The sequence below is a fragment of the Rhinolophus sinicus genome, linkage group LG06 (assembly GCF_036562045.2).
Source record: "Rhinolophus sinicus isolate RSC01 linkage group LG06, ASM3656204v1, whole genome shotgun sequence".
Taxonomy (NCBI): Eukaryota; Metazoa; Chordata; class Mammalia; order Chiroptera; family Rhinolophidae; genus Rhinolophus; species Rhinolophus sinicus.
Genome location: NC_133756.1, coordinates 14,571,547 through 14,588,311, shown reverse-complemented (window position 1 = coordinate 14,588,311; position 16,765 = coordinate 14,571,547). Strand labels below are relative to the sequence as shown.

The 16,765-nt window shown below is 41.6% G+C and overlaps 1 protein-coding gene across 4 annotated transcripts in view; it reads left to right on the top strand.

Moving 5' to 3' along the window:
• Positions 1-15,547, top strand: part of ZMYND12 (zinc finger MYND-type containing 12) — a 32,623-nt gene extending 17,076 nt beyond the window's left edge. For 3 of the 4 annotated variants that reach the window (XM_074334536.1, XM_019751153.2, XM_074334537.1), the window contains 5 exons: positions 1,574-1,743; positions 4,269-4,391; positions 6,117-6,228; positions 8,210-8,355; positions 10,259-15,547. In XM_074334536.1, coding sequence (XP_074190637.1) covers positions 1,574-1,743; positions 4,269-4,391; positions 6,117-6,228; positions 8,210-8,355; positions 10,259-10,384 — 677 coding nt within the window. In that variant the 3' untranslated portion in view covers positions 10,385-15,547. The remainder of the gene's footprint in view (positions 1-1,573; positions 1,744-4,268; positions 4,392-6,116; positions 6,229-8,209; positions 8,356-10,258) is intronic. The other variant, XM_019751154.2, reaches the window with a different exon arrangement.
• The last annotated feature ends 1,218 nt before the right edge of the window (positions 15,548-16,765 follow it).

Sequence of the window (16,765 nt, the reverse complement as noted above, 5' to 3'; positions counted from 1 at the left end):
CACTTTTCTCCTTCCTCTCTGTTCCCTCCTCCACATTGGCTCCAGAAGTGCCTTCTAAATCTAAGTCCAATTCTCTCTCCCTTTCTGAAAATCCTCTAATTTTTATCCACATGCACCAAGCTCTTTGTCATGACTTACTAAGCCACCAGAATCTGTCCCCTGCCTACCTCTTTAGCCTGATTTCCGGCCACTCTATCTCTCACACTTTGTGTTCCAGCATCACAGACCAATATAGTTCTCTGAATATGGCATATATTTCATACCCTGTGCATATGTGTTACCTCTGCCTAGGATGCTCTATCTCCCTCACCTAGTTAGAAAACTTCCATTCATCTCAAAACCCAGCTTAGACTTTCCTGATTTTCTTAGTTTGGCTGCTGTCACAATATCATAGACTGGGTGGTTTAAACAACAAATATTTATTTCTCACAGTCCTGGAAGCTGAAAGTCCAAGATCAAGGTACCAGCAAATTCTGTGTCTGATGAGGGCCTGCTTCCTGGCCTGCAGATAGCCAGCTTCTCCCTGGCTATCCTCACATGGCTGAGAGAGAGATCATCTCTCTAGTGTGTCTTTTGATAAAGGCACTAATCCCATTAAATAAGGGCTCCACTCTCATGACTTAGTTACCTGCCAAAGGCTCTGCCTCCAAATAACATCATTTTGGGGATTAGGGCTTCAACATATGAATTTTGAGGGACAGAACATTCCATCCAAAGCACTGACCATTCCTCTTCCCACTCCATTGATTTTGTCCATCCCACCTATAGAATAGAACACTTCTTTGCCACTTTCAAACCTTATGATGTTACTATCGTTGCACTTACACTATGTTATAAATATTTTGTTTTCATGTCACATATTTAGTCCCCCAATCCAACTATAAATTTTTCAAGGGTAATGGCTTTTATTCATCTTTGAATCCCCATCATTCAACACCAGGCTTGGTATATAAATACACATATGTTTTTAAGTTGCAATATTACTGCAGTATCATATAATCTACCCTTTTAAAGTACAATTCAGTGGTTTTATTATATTCAGAGGATTGTGCAACCATTACTACATTTTAATTCCAGAACATTTTAGTCACCTCAGAATGGAACCCCATTACCCATATTAGCAGTCACATCCCATTTTCCCATATCCACAGTCCCTTGGTCACCATTAATATACCTTCCATCTCCATGGGTCTGCCTATTCCGGACATTTCATATAAATGAAATCATACAATATGTGGCCTTTTATGGCTGGCTTCTTTCACTTAGCACATTTTCAAGATTCATCCATTTGTAGTGTGTGTCAGTACTTCATTCCTTTCCATAACTGAATAATATTCCACTCACGGACATGGATAGACCAATTTTGTATATCTACTCATCACTTCATGGACAGTTAAGTTGTTTCTATGTTTTTGGCTATTATTATTAGGCTGCTGTGAACATTCATGTACAAGTTTTTGTGTGTCAGTAAATGTTTGAGTCAATGAATAAATGAGTGAATTGTGGTGACATATTTCATAATGTGTTCTCTGACCAGGATATGCATATAATCTTCTTTCCTTCTTTTGGGCAGGTCTGGGGCGGATCGTCCAGGCTGAGGAATATCTATCCCAAGCCCAGTGGACCGTCCTCAAATCAACTGAATGTTCTTATGCCACCCACTCTTTACTGCATCGAAACCTGGGACTTCTCTGTATGGCTAAGGAAAACTCTGAGGAAGCCCGTTATCATCTGGCCAATGATGTAAACAAGCTAAGCTATAACACTTGAATGATTCTGACAATAGCTGTTTAGTATTTTTTGTTTTTTTAACCAAACGTTTCTCTATAACTTTCTGTTTACATTTGACTGTTCGGTAGGGTATTAGCAAGAACACTATTCTGACAACCTGCGCTCAAGCCTTTCAACTTCCCAGCTGTGCGACCTCGGCCAGGTCACTTCATTTCCCCAAGCTTCATTCGCTTTGAGGATGCTGAAGGGAGGCAGAACAGTGTGCTGGTGAAGGGAAGGGCTTTACTTCACGTCCCAGCTCTGTAGTTTCACCAGCCACACAGCCTTTGACAAATCATTTCACCTCTTTCATCACCCGTAAGACAGAAATCCTAAGATGATCTCTGTCTCATTAGGTCATTGAGAGACAAATAATAGGACAATACATGTGCAGCACTGTGGCTGCTATTTTTATAAATAACATCAAGGTCTCTACCTTAGAGTGTGGCCATGAAATTTCAATGAGCTGGTGGTATAGGAAAGTGCTTTATAAGCTATAAAACTCTGTGCACGTGTCAGATAGGATGATGAGGGTGGTGACTGAGCTGTTCTTTCAAAATTTATGAGCTTTCCATTAGGATTTCAGTATTGGACAATATTATCAGAGAGTAGAGAAATCTGGGTGAGGTTAGGGTTAGACTGACGTCTGCATGCAGGCTGGTTCTCTCCTCAGCCTCTCTGGGCAACCCTCCCTCTGGTTGGCTGCCACTGCACAGTGCCCATAAATCCACTGGCAACATTCTCGTGCTGGTTAGTCTCTATATTCCCTTACCCGCCATCCATTCTCTGCCCTACTTTGCCCTGGGAGGCTGCCCTCTATGCACCACACAACCTGGACTCCATTGCTCGCTGGCTTTGGTTGGGTTTGGAGAGAGAGAGGTGTGGCAAGGGAATGGAGGTTAGGAAGAGAAAGAGATTGGGGTGTTTACACTCTCTGCTGTCGTTCTGCCCCAGCCCAGTTCTGACAGCGGCAGTTTTCCTCCATGACCACAGCTCCTGTCCGGAAGCCTTCTCCCGTAGCTTTAGCTCTTGCTGGTCCTGGAAACCCCGCTTTTCCCCCTTGTTTTTTCAGGACTTGGGGTGATAATAGTTTCTGCTGTTGATAATCCCTAGTGCTTCACTAGCTCTGGTTGGTTCCTTAACCCTTCCACATCTCTGTAACTAATTTTTGTTGAACTGTCTGCAGGAAATAATTTTGAGGGTGCCATCTGGTTCCACCTAGGACCTTGACTAATACTCTTCTTCATCTGTGTTTCTTTATATAAATATACTCTACGCCCTCTGACAATTAAGCAGAGACTCATTCTGTTTTGAGCCGGGGCACACTGTTAAGAATTAGATCAAGTTCAGATTACTCAGCCTAGCTTCAAAAAATAACTATAAATGTCAAACTATTAGGTTGGTGCAGAAGTGATTGCAGTTTAAGAGGTTAAAAATAATTGCAAAAACTGCAATTACTTCTGCACCAACCTAATACTATACTGTACCCCTGAAACTAATATCGAATGTCAACTATAATTGAAAAATAAAACACGTTTAAAACAATCACAGCTTTATTGATACATACCATAAAACTCACCCACTTTAAGTGTACAATTCAATGATTTTTAGTAAACTTATAGAGTTGCACAGCCATCAGCACAATCCAGTTTTAAAACATTTTCATCAACCCGAAGAGATCCCTCATATCCATTTACAGTTATTTCTCATTCCCAGCCCCAGCCCCAGGCAACCACTATCTGTTTCTCTAGATTTGCCTTTTCTGGACATTTTTGCATCTGACTTCTTTCACTTAGCATATTTATATTGAGATTCATCTATGTTGTTGTATGTATCAGTGCTTCATTATTTTATTGCTGAGTAGTAGTCCATCACCTGAATATACCACAATTTGTTTAGCCATTCAGCAGTTGATGGACATTTGGGCTATTTCCACTTTTTGGCTGTTATGATTAATCCTGCTGTGAATGTATATTCCCAGGAGCAATATATGAGGGTTCCATTTTCTCTACACCCTTGGCAGTACTTGTTATATTCTGCCTTTTTTAAAAAAACTTTTATTTTATTTAAAGTATGTTTTTCCAGGACCCATCAGCCCCAAGTCAAGCAATTGCTTCAATCTAGTTGTGGAGGGCGCCGCTCACACTGTCCCATGCAGGGATCGAACCGGCAACCCTGGTGCTACGAGCATAGCACTCTAACAAACTGAGCTAACAGGCTGCCCCTATTTTGCCTTTTTGATTAGAGCCTAGTGTGTCTGAAGTGGTATCTCATTATGGTTTTATTTTGCATTTCCTTAATGACTAAAAATGTTGAGCATCATTTCATGTGCTTATTAGTCATTGGTATATGTTCTTGGAGACATGTCTATTCGGATCCTTTGCCCATTTTTTAATTTGGCTGTTATAAAAGTTCTTTATATAGTCTAGATACAAGTTTTCTCAGATACATGATTCACAAGGAGATTTCAAGCACTCTCCTTCTCCCTTCTGCTATAGATTTATTTTTCCAGTTGTGCATTTGGAACAGAGGACATCAGGACCTCAGGAGGCTACTTCCATCTGGCTAATATCTTCTATGGCCTTAATAAGTTGGACCTGGCAGACTCGCTATACACCAAGGTGAGCTGGGGAATATGGGAACTGAGACTTGACCCTTGGGCCTTTGTCTTACAACTGGTGTTGGATCATTCATGAAAACTTTGAGGCAAAGAGAGATGAAGTGACTTACTCAAGTTCACATAGCCTGGTACATGATATATTCCACTTTTCTTTCTTCCTGTTTTTCTACTACCAAAATAGATCAGTCCTTAGCATCCATAGGACGATTAATAAATAATAAGTGACGGGTCACTAAGAACCAAACCCCTGCAAATAGACTCTGTCATATGCTCTGTCATACCCACAGGGATGAGCTAGTGTGTGCATATTGAGATGTGTGATAGAGAAGATGAGTTTTTTCTGTTGTTTTTTTTTTTTTTTTAAGATTTTATTGGGGAAGGGGAGCAGTGTGTATTTCTAGGACTTTATGGGGGAACAGTGTGTTTTTCCCAAGACCCATCAGCTCAAAGTCAAATTGTTGTCCTTAAATCTTAGTTGTGGAGGGCGCAGCTCAGATCCAAGTCCAGTTGACATTTTCAATCTTAATTGAAGGGGATGCAGCCCACCATCTAATGCAGGTCGAACCGGCAACCTTGTTGTAAAGAGCACGCGCTCTAACCACCTGAGCCATCAGGCCTCCCCTCAGCAGCTCAGTGGCAGCTCAGCTCAAGTTGTTGTCTTCAATCTAGTTGCGGAGGGTGCAGCTCACTGGCTCATGTGGGAATCAAACCGCCAACCCTGTTGCTCAACCTTCATGCTCTAACCAACTGAGCCATCTGGCTGCCTAAGAAGAAGAGTTTTTAAGAGAAAACTATTGATGAAAGGTCGTACCCTGTTTCCCCGAAAATAAGGCCTAGCTGAACAATCGGCTCTAATGCGTCTTTTGGAACAAAAATTAATATAAGACCTGGTATTATATTATATTACATTATATTATATTATACCCAGTCTTATATTATATTATATAAAACCCTGGCGTTATATTATAGTAAAATAAGACCGGGTCTCATATTAATTTTTGCTCCAAAAGACGCATTAGAACTGATTGTCCGGCTAGGTCTTATTTTCGGGGAAACACGGTATGAAGGGATTAAAGAACATGAGAGTACTTTGAAATTTTCGTCTTTACATGTGAAAGATTTTAAACCATTTCCAATATGTTAAAATGTCAGTTATGTTCATACAGTAACACCTCACTTAGCAAGCGACCATTCTTGTGTGATATAGGCTCTCATGCTGCAACTATTCATATTTTAGGTCCACTTGTGAGGAAGAGGCATTGTGGTGTAGCTGAAAAGAAGTGACCTTCAGAGTCAGACAGACTTGAATTTAATTCCTCGCTGTGCCACATAGCAGCTCTTACCAAAAGTCAAGTGTGATCTTAACTTCTCTGACCCTCAGTTTATTTATCTGTAAAATGGGACTAATAATATGACTTCAATTGGGATGCTGTGAGGATGTAAAGGTTTAGTTGTATGTGCTCAATAAATGGTAGCCATTGTTATTAGACCCCCACCAGGGCTGTCCCCAGATCAGCCTGCCACATGCCCTTGCAGCCTCTCTCTTGTCACTCTCACTTTGGCCTTGCCTATTTGGGCCCTTAAGGCTCCCCCTGCCTCCAGGCACAATGAGAGAGGGAGTGTGCAGACTGTCAGGAAACCTGGCCAGAAATGCTGCCCCCCCAGCTGGCTGGTCCAATGGCAAAGGTCTGGCCTGCTTATCTGATTGCATCTCCTCTCCCAACAGGTCTCTGAGATCTGGAATAAATATTTGAACAATCACTATCAAGTCCTCTCACAGGCTCGCATCCAACAAATAGATTTACTGGGCAAACAATTTGAGACTGACACTGGCTTGGGTAAGTAGCAGGTCTCCCTAGGAAGCAGAGCAGTGACTGCATCCCTCCCAGCCCACAGGCCTTGCCCTGGAGAGGGAAAGCCACTCTCCCTGTCGGGGAGCACATCAGTGCCATCTGCCCCATTTTCCTGGTGGGGAAACTGAGACACGCGATCCCTGGCATCACACCCAGCCTTTCAGGGGGTTCATAAGGGACAGATTTGGAGGGGAAAAGACCTTGCAAGAGCCCACTGTGATTTCCGCAGAGCATCCCTTTCTTTTGTGTTATCCCTCCAGGGCACATGAGGCAAGGTAGACTCAGGCAGAAGTCACGTTGCTCCATTGTTCTGGTGCCTTATCCTCTTCCTTTGCTGGGCAGTGAGCTCCTCAGTGGTGGTGTCGAGTCTGAGTCATCTCTCCAGCCCCAGGCTCAGCAAAGGGCTGAGTGTGGAGTAGCACTGTACAACATCATTCCCTCTGGGAGAATAAAGAGACAGAGGATCTAGTCAGTGCTCGAAAAAGATAGACAGTGTAGCTGGTGATACAGAGCCTTTGTCAATTACCAAAAGAATATTTCCGTGAGTACAGATTATATTTCAAGATGGGCCCCAGAATGAAGAGGTGAGGATGGTGTTGGAGAGGGAAGACTTCTTACAGGAGAGATTTTGAGCTAAGGTTTAAAAAGTTAAGAACTTAATGACCTTTCTCTCATTGTCAAGGTGGTTCATGTTAAAGTAGAAAACTTGGAAATCACAGATATCCAATGGTAGTCAACCTTAATATGATGGTGTATATCCTTTCTGTCTTTTTCTCCAAGCCTTAGCACAGTAAGTCCTCAATGTTGTCGATAGATTCTTGGAAACAGCGACTTTAAGCAAAACAACGTGTAATGAAACCAATTTTAACCACAGGCGAATTGACATAAACAAGAGTTAAGTTCCTGTGGCCTATGTCTGGGCACAAAAACATCACCAAACTTCTAAATAAAGACTCAAAACACTTCTGATAGTAAACATTGAAATAAATGTGAGCTATATGTACATTTAAGAAAGATGAGTAAAAATAAGTAAGGTAATTCTTTTCCAAGCTGCTTATTCCAGTTGAGGGTCACAGGTGACTAGAGCCTATCCCGGCAGCTCAGGGCACAAGGTGGGCACCCACCCTGGACAGGACGCCCTTCCATCACTGGGCCACTCACACACACCGTGCCACACTCACTCAGACTGGGACAATTTAGACACGCCAATCACCTAGTGTGCACATCTTTAGGATGTGGGAGGAAAACAGGACCAGGAGAAAGCCCAGACAGCCCTGGGGAGAACGTGCACACTCCATGCAGACAGTGTCCCCGGCCGAGAATTGATTTTTCTTTCCTCATCAACATTATCATGAAGTGACGCTGAACAAAATGACGTTGTTCTAGGATTTGCTGTACTGAAAACGTGCTTTTAAGGCTCTGGCCCATAATAACTCGTAATAAGTCAATAAATGAGAACCAAAGTAGAACCAAAAGCTGCTGGGGGAAATTGTAAACAGCCTTCCCCAGAGGAGGCAGAAAGGCTACTGCTTAAGACTCCTTGGATTTGGGGGAGAAGAATGAAGGTGCTGCAGGAAGCCCCTGCTCCCTTCTCCTGCTATAAGGTAGAAGCTGGGTTGGGCCCAAGAAATCCTGCTGTGACAAATGCCCTGTATTCGGGCACCTAAGAGATCTAATGCAGGACTCTGACAGAGAGAAACCTTGGCAACTTGGGGACCTGTGGGAACGAGCATGTTTTTAGGTTATGCTGCTAATGATACCCTCGGCAAAGCTGGGGAGCTTCCTGAGATGGTAGCTGCCTGCTCTGCACTGGCAGCAGTCCCCCCGGGAAGGACGCCGTGGTTTGCGCTGCCTCCCTCAGAGGTGGCTTCAGGAGGCCAGGTGCCCTCCAGCTCAGTGCTCGTTGCTGAGGGTACACTCAGCTGTCTCCCAGGTCTGTTTCCTCATCCCTCCCTTTCCATGGCAGATGAAGCCCAGGAAGCAGAAGCCATACGCATCCTGACTTCAATCTTGAACATTCGGGAAACTACCTCTGACAACGCCCCTCAAAAAACTGTCTTCATTCTGAAAACCCTGGTCATGCTTTACCACCTAATGATGAATCCTTCAAAGGCAAGTTTCCTTAGAAAAGCAGCATGTCTGCAATGGAGGTGGAATTCCTCTAGTTAAATTCAGCTATGTATTGCCCAATTACGCTGGCTTTTATGCTCAAGTAAACTGCCACTCCAAAAAAAATTCAGATGCTCATAACATTTTTCATTTGTTGAGTCCAGCCTGCATAATGGAAACCCAGGGTTGCATAGGTAAACTGAGGCTGGGCAGCGCTGGGGAGGCTGCAGGGCAGGAGGGCTCTGCGGAGTCCTTGGTGGAATGGAGTAGTAGCTCTCACTATACTCAGTGAGTGAATTCCCTGTTGCTGAATTGATCCAGGCAGAAATGGATTGCCATAAAATAATTTAAAAGGTAATCATTTTTGAGTGGTACTTACGTGCCAGTCACCAGCCTGAGTACTTTACATGTATTACCACATTTAATTCTCATACCAACCTTATAAAGTAGCTGTTTTATTATACCTACTTTACAGGTAAGGAAACTGAGGCACAGAGAGGGTCTATGATTTGCCCAATTTCTTACAGTCAGTGGCAGATCTCAGGCTTATCAATTAACTGATTCACTCATTCATTCAAATATTTATTGAGCATCTACCATTTGCTATTCTAGGAACTGGGGATACAGTGGTGAGCCACCGGATAAATTCCCTATCTCCATAGGACTTAGGTTTTTTTAGAGGAGGAGAAGTCACAATAAACAAGTAAACATATAAATATGTAATAGAATTTCACATAGCGAAAAGTGCTACAAGGAAAAATAAAGCAGGCAAGGAGAGAGAGGAGGGCTGGTTGGAGGAGGCCTTTCTGTGTGGGTGACATGGAAAATTTAGGATTCCCCCCTTCCTCCCTGCCTTTCTTCCTCCAGTACTTTCTTCAACAAACTTTTGCTCAACACCCACTGTGTCCCAGGGCTTGGAGAAGCTCCCAGTCAGCGGGTCATAACAGAGGTCACAGCAAAGCTCAGGGCACATGGGAGCACAAAGGGGGGACACTAACCATATCTGCAATGGGGTAAGGGTGGCTAGGGAACAGGGCAATATCTCCACCGAATTTCTGCAGTCCAGGGTCCAACTTTCCACTATGTACTCATGGAAGTCATTACCCCAAGGCGCGTTAAGGGTGTTAGATCTATAAGAGGTCTTTAGAGAAAAGGGACACATCAATCCACTCAAGATGGGCACCTCACTTCCTTCAAGTCTTGACTCAGGTTTCAGTAAAGCTTTCCCTGATCCCCTCTCTAAAATTGTAAAATGCCGTTACCACGACTGATGCTTCTCCCCCTTTCCTGCTTTATTTCTTTTTCCTTAGCATGTGTTACTATTTAAGACGCACTCGTGTTTTACTTATTTGTCTCGTTTATTGCCTCTCTCCCCTGCTAAGTTCTGCAAGTGCAGGAATTTCAGCCTGTAGTCACAGTACCTGGAACATGGTGGCCATTCGATAAATATTTATGGGAAGGAAGGAAGGAAAGGTAACAAGGAAGGAAGGTGGGAGAGAGGAAAGAGCGTGCAAGAGTCTGTCCCAGGATGTCCTGTGAAGCCTCTGTCCAAGTCTAAATTCTGGGCCACATGGCCCCCAGGATAGCAATTTCCTTGTGGCACCTATCATGTCTATGTCCCTCAATGTAGGTTCAAAGGGCCCTGCTTAAGATCCTGCAAAGATCTCACTTTGCTAAGAAGGTGTGTTTGGTCAGGTCAGGTGAGGTTTTCTGGTGCCCTCCGGCCCCACCCAGCACACGTGTGGCTCGCTATAAGGACACAGTGTGTGTTCTCACCAGTTTCCAGCAAGAACTCAGTGGCTGGTATGAGAAGCTGCTGGGTCATTGCCCATGTTTCTGGGATTGAGTTTCCCAATGTCATGCTTTCCTGTGACAACTTCCTTTTGTCATTACAATTCTATTCCAGGCACAAGAATATGCCATGAAAGCCTTCAGTCTAGCTCAAGAACAACAGCTCAGTGAACATGAACAAAGCACCATTCAAGAATTATTAAGTCTCATCTCAGCTGAAGAAGCTCATTCCATTACATAGTGACCTATGAGTTCTGTGTCAGGGCTCGTTCCAGGGGCTATTGAATGTCTGACATAGTCCAGCCTTGCCCATCTGCTTTGAGGTATGTACTAGGAATTGCCCAAGTTCCCACTCTCTTCCCCAGTGACTGCACATGTAGCTGTGTTTTTATTCTTGCATAGCACATGTGAGGGAACTTTAGGCATAGACATCAGTAAAACCTGTTTATCATGACCTTTGCACTTGGTTTATCATAATTTTGTATGCCTTTGAGTAATGTGCTGTCAGCTCACTAATATGGTATTCGTAATTAAATTGCAAATAGTTTATCGTATTTGCCAGAAGTCTCCCAGTGCATGTTTCATAGTTCTTTGCCAAAAAAGGGGGTAGGAATAGAGGTATAGTGGAGCAGTTTCCCTAATCTACTGGAATTACATCAGCATTAATTTGATGTAGATTGTGATTAAAATGTCTATTACAATTCCTCGAGCAATCACTAAAAAAATTACTCTAAAAAATAGTTAAAAATCAACAAAGGAATTAAATTGGTATATTAGAAAAGATCCATTTAATGCAAAAGAAAGTAGTAAAGGAGGAATAGAGGGACAAAAAGGACATGAGATATATAGAAAACAAATAGCAAAAACATAAATCCTAGGTCTTTGCCAGAGGAGACCCCTGGACCTTGCATGGAATCCCAATATGCATTGGCTGAGCTACCATTCCAGGTTGGTGTCTTTCTATAGATGATGATTTGAAGCAGATGTGAGCCATCTATACTGTCTAGGGGAGAAGACTCGGAAAGACCCCCTGTGATGTAGGGGACAGAGTGCAGGCCATGGAATTAGATATGCCTGGGTTCAAGTCCAGCTCTGTCACTTAATAGCTTTGTGAACTTGATCCCGCATAACCTTATTATTATTGCTATAAATGGCCCAGATGTGGCCACAGCTGTATCAGCTTGTCTTATGGATGGCTGTGGTCGTTTAGCATATCCCTTTTTTTTGTTTTTCGTTTTTTGCCTCCAGACCTGCTAAGCAGTTTGCTCATTAGCACACTTTTCTTCCTGGGAAGATCTGCACCCAGGAAGAGGATACACAAGTTAAGGGACTGTCAGAGAGTTTTATGTTCCTCACTGTAAGTTAATTTACTGAGACATATGTTGTAAAAATAGGTCAGATGGGCCACCCGGCCCTTCAGGTCTAGGTAAAATCTGCTGGGAATCCCATTCTATACCTTTGGGCATTCTTAATGCCTCTCCAAGATACCTATGAAGTGTCAGGGCCTTACCTTTCTACTAGCCATCTCTCACTCCAGTTTTTTGCATTCTCACTCTCCCTTGCTCATCTTGTAGTTGTTTCTTTCATCTCTTTAGAGACACAACCCCTTCTTCTTGATTCTCACTCCCTAACCTCAAATATGAGTTAGCTCTTGCAAATAGACGTTTCATGAAGATTGAGGAGGGTTTGTGAGGAGGAGGATCAACAACTCTTAGCAGATAATTTAAAGGAAAATATTAGAACTTCTGTATTCTAAAAAAGCCCTTTAAAGTGCATTTCATTAAATTCTAGTTCTCGCCTTTGCCATATTCATTGTCCCTTTCTCTTTTTCCCCCTCCGTTACCTATTCTCTGTTCTCTCCACCCCTGAATTTTTATCCATGAATCCCCATTGAGTATATTTATAAAATTATTGTTTAAATTTATTATTCCTATTGACAGATTTTCCTCTTGATTATGGGCCATACTTTTCTGCTTTTCAACATGTCTTAGTGATTTAATTTTCAGTCTTCCTACTTTTCTAACACTTTCATGTAAGGCTATAAATTTTCCTCTAAATACTGCTTTAGTTGATACTACATATTTTAAACTGCAGTATTTTGTCATTTTGTTCTAAATATTTCTTACTTTTTTTATGACTCCTGAGTCATTTAGAGGTATGATTCTTAATTTCTAAGAGGTGACTTTACTTCTTTGTTGTTGATTTTTAACTTAATTTTATTGAAGTCATAAAATATGCTGTGTACAATTTAGACTTTTAGAAATTAGTTGAGATTTGCTTTGTGACCCAGGAAATGGTCAATACTTGTCAATGTTCTGTGCAGGCTAGAAAAGAATGGAGTTATTGGGCACAGGGTCCTGTATATGTCCATTGGGTCAAGCTTGTTCATATTTGCAAATCTTGCATATCCTTGCTATTAATACGTTTTTCATTTATATCTGAGAGAGACATATAAAATCCACCCAAAATGAGCGTGGGTGTATCTATTTCTCCTTGCAGTGCTGTCATTTTTTGCTTTATATATTTTGAGACTTTGTTATTAGGCAAATACAAATTCAAATACTATATTTTCCAGGTGAATTAAGTATTTTTTTTTTTTTATATTATGAAGTGATTCGCTTTATCTCTAGTAATACTTTTGACCTTAGAGTCTATTTTGTTCTCATAATAACAGAGCTACTCCTATTTCCTTTTGGACTGGATTGCTTGTTATCAGTGGACATCATTACTTACCTCTGCTTCAGTATTTACCTCTGCTTCAAAGGGGAAGTTAGGAGCTACATTTCCCAATATCTCTTTCCTTTTATGATTTTGGGTTAAACTCAGCCAATAAGGTGCAACTCCACAAGATTTGGAAGCTAGATGAGAAGGAGCATCCATTAATCTTTCTGAGAATCACCCACTGTTGCTTTCCTGAAAGCATATTTCCTGTGAAAGCAGCTTGCTGATCTTTTGCTCCCTGATCTTTATCAGCCGGTCATTTCAAAGACTGTGAGCCTCTAATTCCCTGTATTAAATAAATCTCTTTACTCAAAATGCCTAGAGAGGCTTCTGTTTTCCTGTCTAAGCCCTGACTAAACACTTGATATCTCTGCTTGCAACCTTTACTTTCAAACTATATCTTTATGTTTTGGATGTATCTTTTATAAAAATAGTATAATTAGATATGTTTATATCTAATTTTAAAAGAATCATTGAGACCATTTATATTTTATTTATATGCTAAAGTTTTGGATTTAAATTTATGATCTCATTTTGTGACTTCTGTTTGACCTATTTCTCTCTTTCTTTTATATCGATTATATATTTTGTCTCATTCCATTTTCTCCCCGTCTGGTAGTTTGTAGGTTATATACTGTGTTTCTATTCTTTTAGTGATCACCCTAGAAATTCAAATATTCCTTTCTAACTTCTCAAAGCCTGAAGTTATTTAGGGTGTTTACCCTCATCCTGGACATACAAAGTCTTTAAAACCTCTTAACTCCATTTACTTCCCCCTAACTTATATATTATTCCTGTTATTTATTTCAGATATAGCTTAAACCCACAAGTCATAACTATTATTATTTATAAAGTCATCATACTCTTTCTTGCTTTTCATATCTTTTATCTGGGATTACACTACTGACAAATCCTGTAGTATTTCCGACAGTAAGGGTTTGTTTATGGCAAGTCCTCAGATTGTTTTTTTCCATTACTCTAAAAATGTTTTATTTTGACCTCATTTTTTTGACTCTTCAATGAAAATGTATTTCATTTTCATACATGATGCAGTGATTCAGGACATAGTCTCAATTCTAAAGATCTCTGTGAAATGTGGTTTACTTGACCAAAAAAGCTATACACAGATTACAGAGAACAAGCAGCTCTGCAGGGATAAGTTATCTCTTATCTTCCCCCCTGGTAACTACATCTTTCCTAAGCATCTTCAGTGGAATGTGTAAGTGTGGAGCTGAGGGATCATCCCTGAAATGCCTGGCTAAATATTTTCTGCTAGCAAGTACATATGCACTGTTACAAATTATATCATGTTGTCTGTGAGCCTGTATTTAACAAAAATTCCCTTTGAATAGTTGTCCTGCGTTCCCACTATATAACGTTTTATCATTGCACAGCTATGGACCTGTGCTGTGCCATAGGTCCTCAGATGACCAAGATTAGAACCAAACTGCTCCACGACCAGTGGTCCCATTACAGATACATATCATGCAGGTGAGGTGTCCCTGTGTTCCTGACGGCTCTATGAACTACAACGTCTCTCAAGCACAATAGGTCACACAAAACAAACATTTGGCAAAGTAAAGGCTTCGAGAAAGATGATGAAGCATTAGTTAAATGACAGACCATGTCATCATTTTGTTTGATAGAAAAAGTATGTCTTTCCTAATATTCATCAAGATTGGTGACAATGTAGTGGAGATAAATATTTTATATATGTGCATTCACAAACACAGTTTTGATAGTTAATACATACTTAAACAGCAGCAGGGCTAAAAGTGATAAGCAAGGTCCCTATTGAGACCAGGATATAACAATGAAGATTATGTATTATAAATATTGTCCCTTGCTTGCAAACTTTTTGTAAGGATTATAGACCTCCCAGAACATGTAAATGAACAAGGAAACAAACGTTTTCAATGAAAAAAGATCCTTAATAGTTTGAGAGTCAAGCTTCGCCACAAGAAACAAAACTGGATGTGGGAGATGAGGAAGACAGCAGCCAAAAATGACTACTGGATTTTCACTTGCGTTTTTTTCTGGCTTGAGCAAGCAGGGGCATTGTGCGCTCAGGTGAGAAGGCCTTGGAAGCAGCGTGAGTTTGCGGGAGAGAGATAAGAATGTGAATTCAGATTGGGGCATGGAGAGTTGGAGATATTTATGAGACATTTGAGAAGAGATGAAAAGGTAGGGAATTGGACATGCAAGCTGACATTAAGGAAAGAAGCCTGGGTTTGAGAGATAAATTTGAGAGTATCATGTAGATGGTAATTAATACCATGGAAACGGAGAAGATCGCCTGGGGAAGAGAAGAGACATCAGGAAATGCCCCCAAACCCAACGTTCAGTGGAGAAGAGGTGAACCCAGCAGAGGAGGCTGACATAATTTCAGATTTATTGAGACTATTCATGCAAAGAATTCTCACACGCCTTTTACCCAGATTCCCCAAATGTTAATGTTTTATCATATTTGCCTTATTTGTTTTCTCGCTGTGGATACCCATTACTCTGAACCATTTGAAAGTCAGTTGAAGACATTTTGCCCCTTTATCCCTCAATATTTAATATGTATTTTCTAAAGACAAGGACATTCTCTTATATAGCCTCATCAGTACAAGCATCAAAATCTGGATATTAACATTAATATACTATCAGACAATAAAATACAGACCTTATTCAGATTTCACCAATTGTCTTAATAGTGTTCATTATAGCCAAAGAAAATCCCTGAGCAAGTAATGCATTCAGTTGTATGTCTCTTTAGTCAGTGGAGTGCATTTAGGTGTGACACAGTGTGCGGCTACTCAAATGTTCTCTGACTTATCTCAGGAGAAATTCAGCCAATGTTTTCTAACAATGAAGAAGCCAAGGCCCTTTGGGAGACCTAAAGAGCTGTGACTCATGGAGGGTAGCTCGAGGCTGTTGGAAGAGCTGTAATCCTTGGAAAAGTCTCTTCCCTGACTTAGGAAATCGCTACAGTGAAAGATGCAGCTGCTGGGAAGGCAGTGAAGTGGGGACCAGTGTGACAGCCAGGTGGGTGCCAGCAGCATGGAGGCTGCGATGGTCTCAGAGGGAGACCATGGGACATTGGAAAATAGAAGGGGAAGTTTCATAAGTTATTCCTTGAGGAGAGGGAATCCCGAAATCCAACAAGTGGGGAATGTGTAGCCAGCCTAGAGATCTCTGCTGGAGCCTCTTCAGCACTGTTTGCAAAACCGCAGTCAGGATGGCGGGGAAGCGAGTACCACCCCTTCCAAAGTACTTCCTGCCCATCGCCTGCACTGGTCTACAAGGCAGCTAACTGCAGTTCTTTTTGAGACACTGGGGGGAATTTAATATGGGCTGGTAATTAGATGGTAAAAGCAATTATTGTTCATTTTGTTATGTGTGGTAAAGGCATCAAGAAATGTCCCCTTTTTGAAAAAAAGATGCATGCGTAAGTATGCAGGGAGAAGACACATGTGTGTGGGATTTGTTTTAAAATGCTGAAGGAAAAGAAATGGCTAAATGAAGTAAAAATGAAAATTCTGATAATTTTAAAACTGGGAGGTTTACTATTCTACTTTTGTGTAGTTTGAGGATTTTCATATAAAAAGAAAAGCAACCCAGGTCACATTCCCCAAGTGTTTGGGTTGAAGGACATCATAAGTGGTCGGGCATAGTGGCATCCCCGGCTGCAACAAACACACTATCTCCGTGACCCTCTGACCGCAGGTGCGGCTCCTACCCTCACAAGCTGAAGAACAGCCTTAGTTCAAGGGTCTCAGACCTGGCGCTGCCCATGGTTTGTTCCTAAAGGTTTTATCACTGTTTCTCCCAAGAAGCCTTTGGAACTGTCACACGAACACAAGTCCCCATGGCTCAGCCCGACCTGTCAGACTTCTTCGGGTGGGTACACACATTC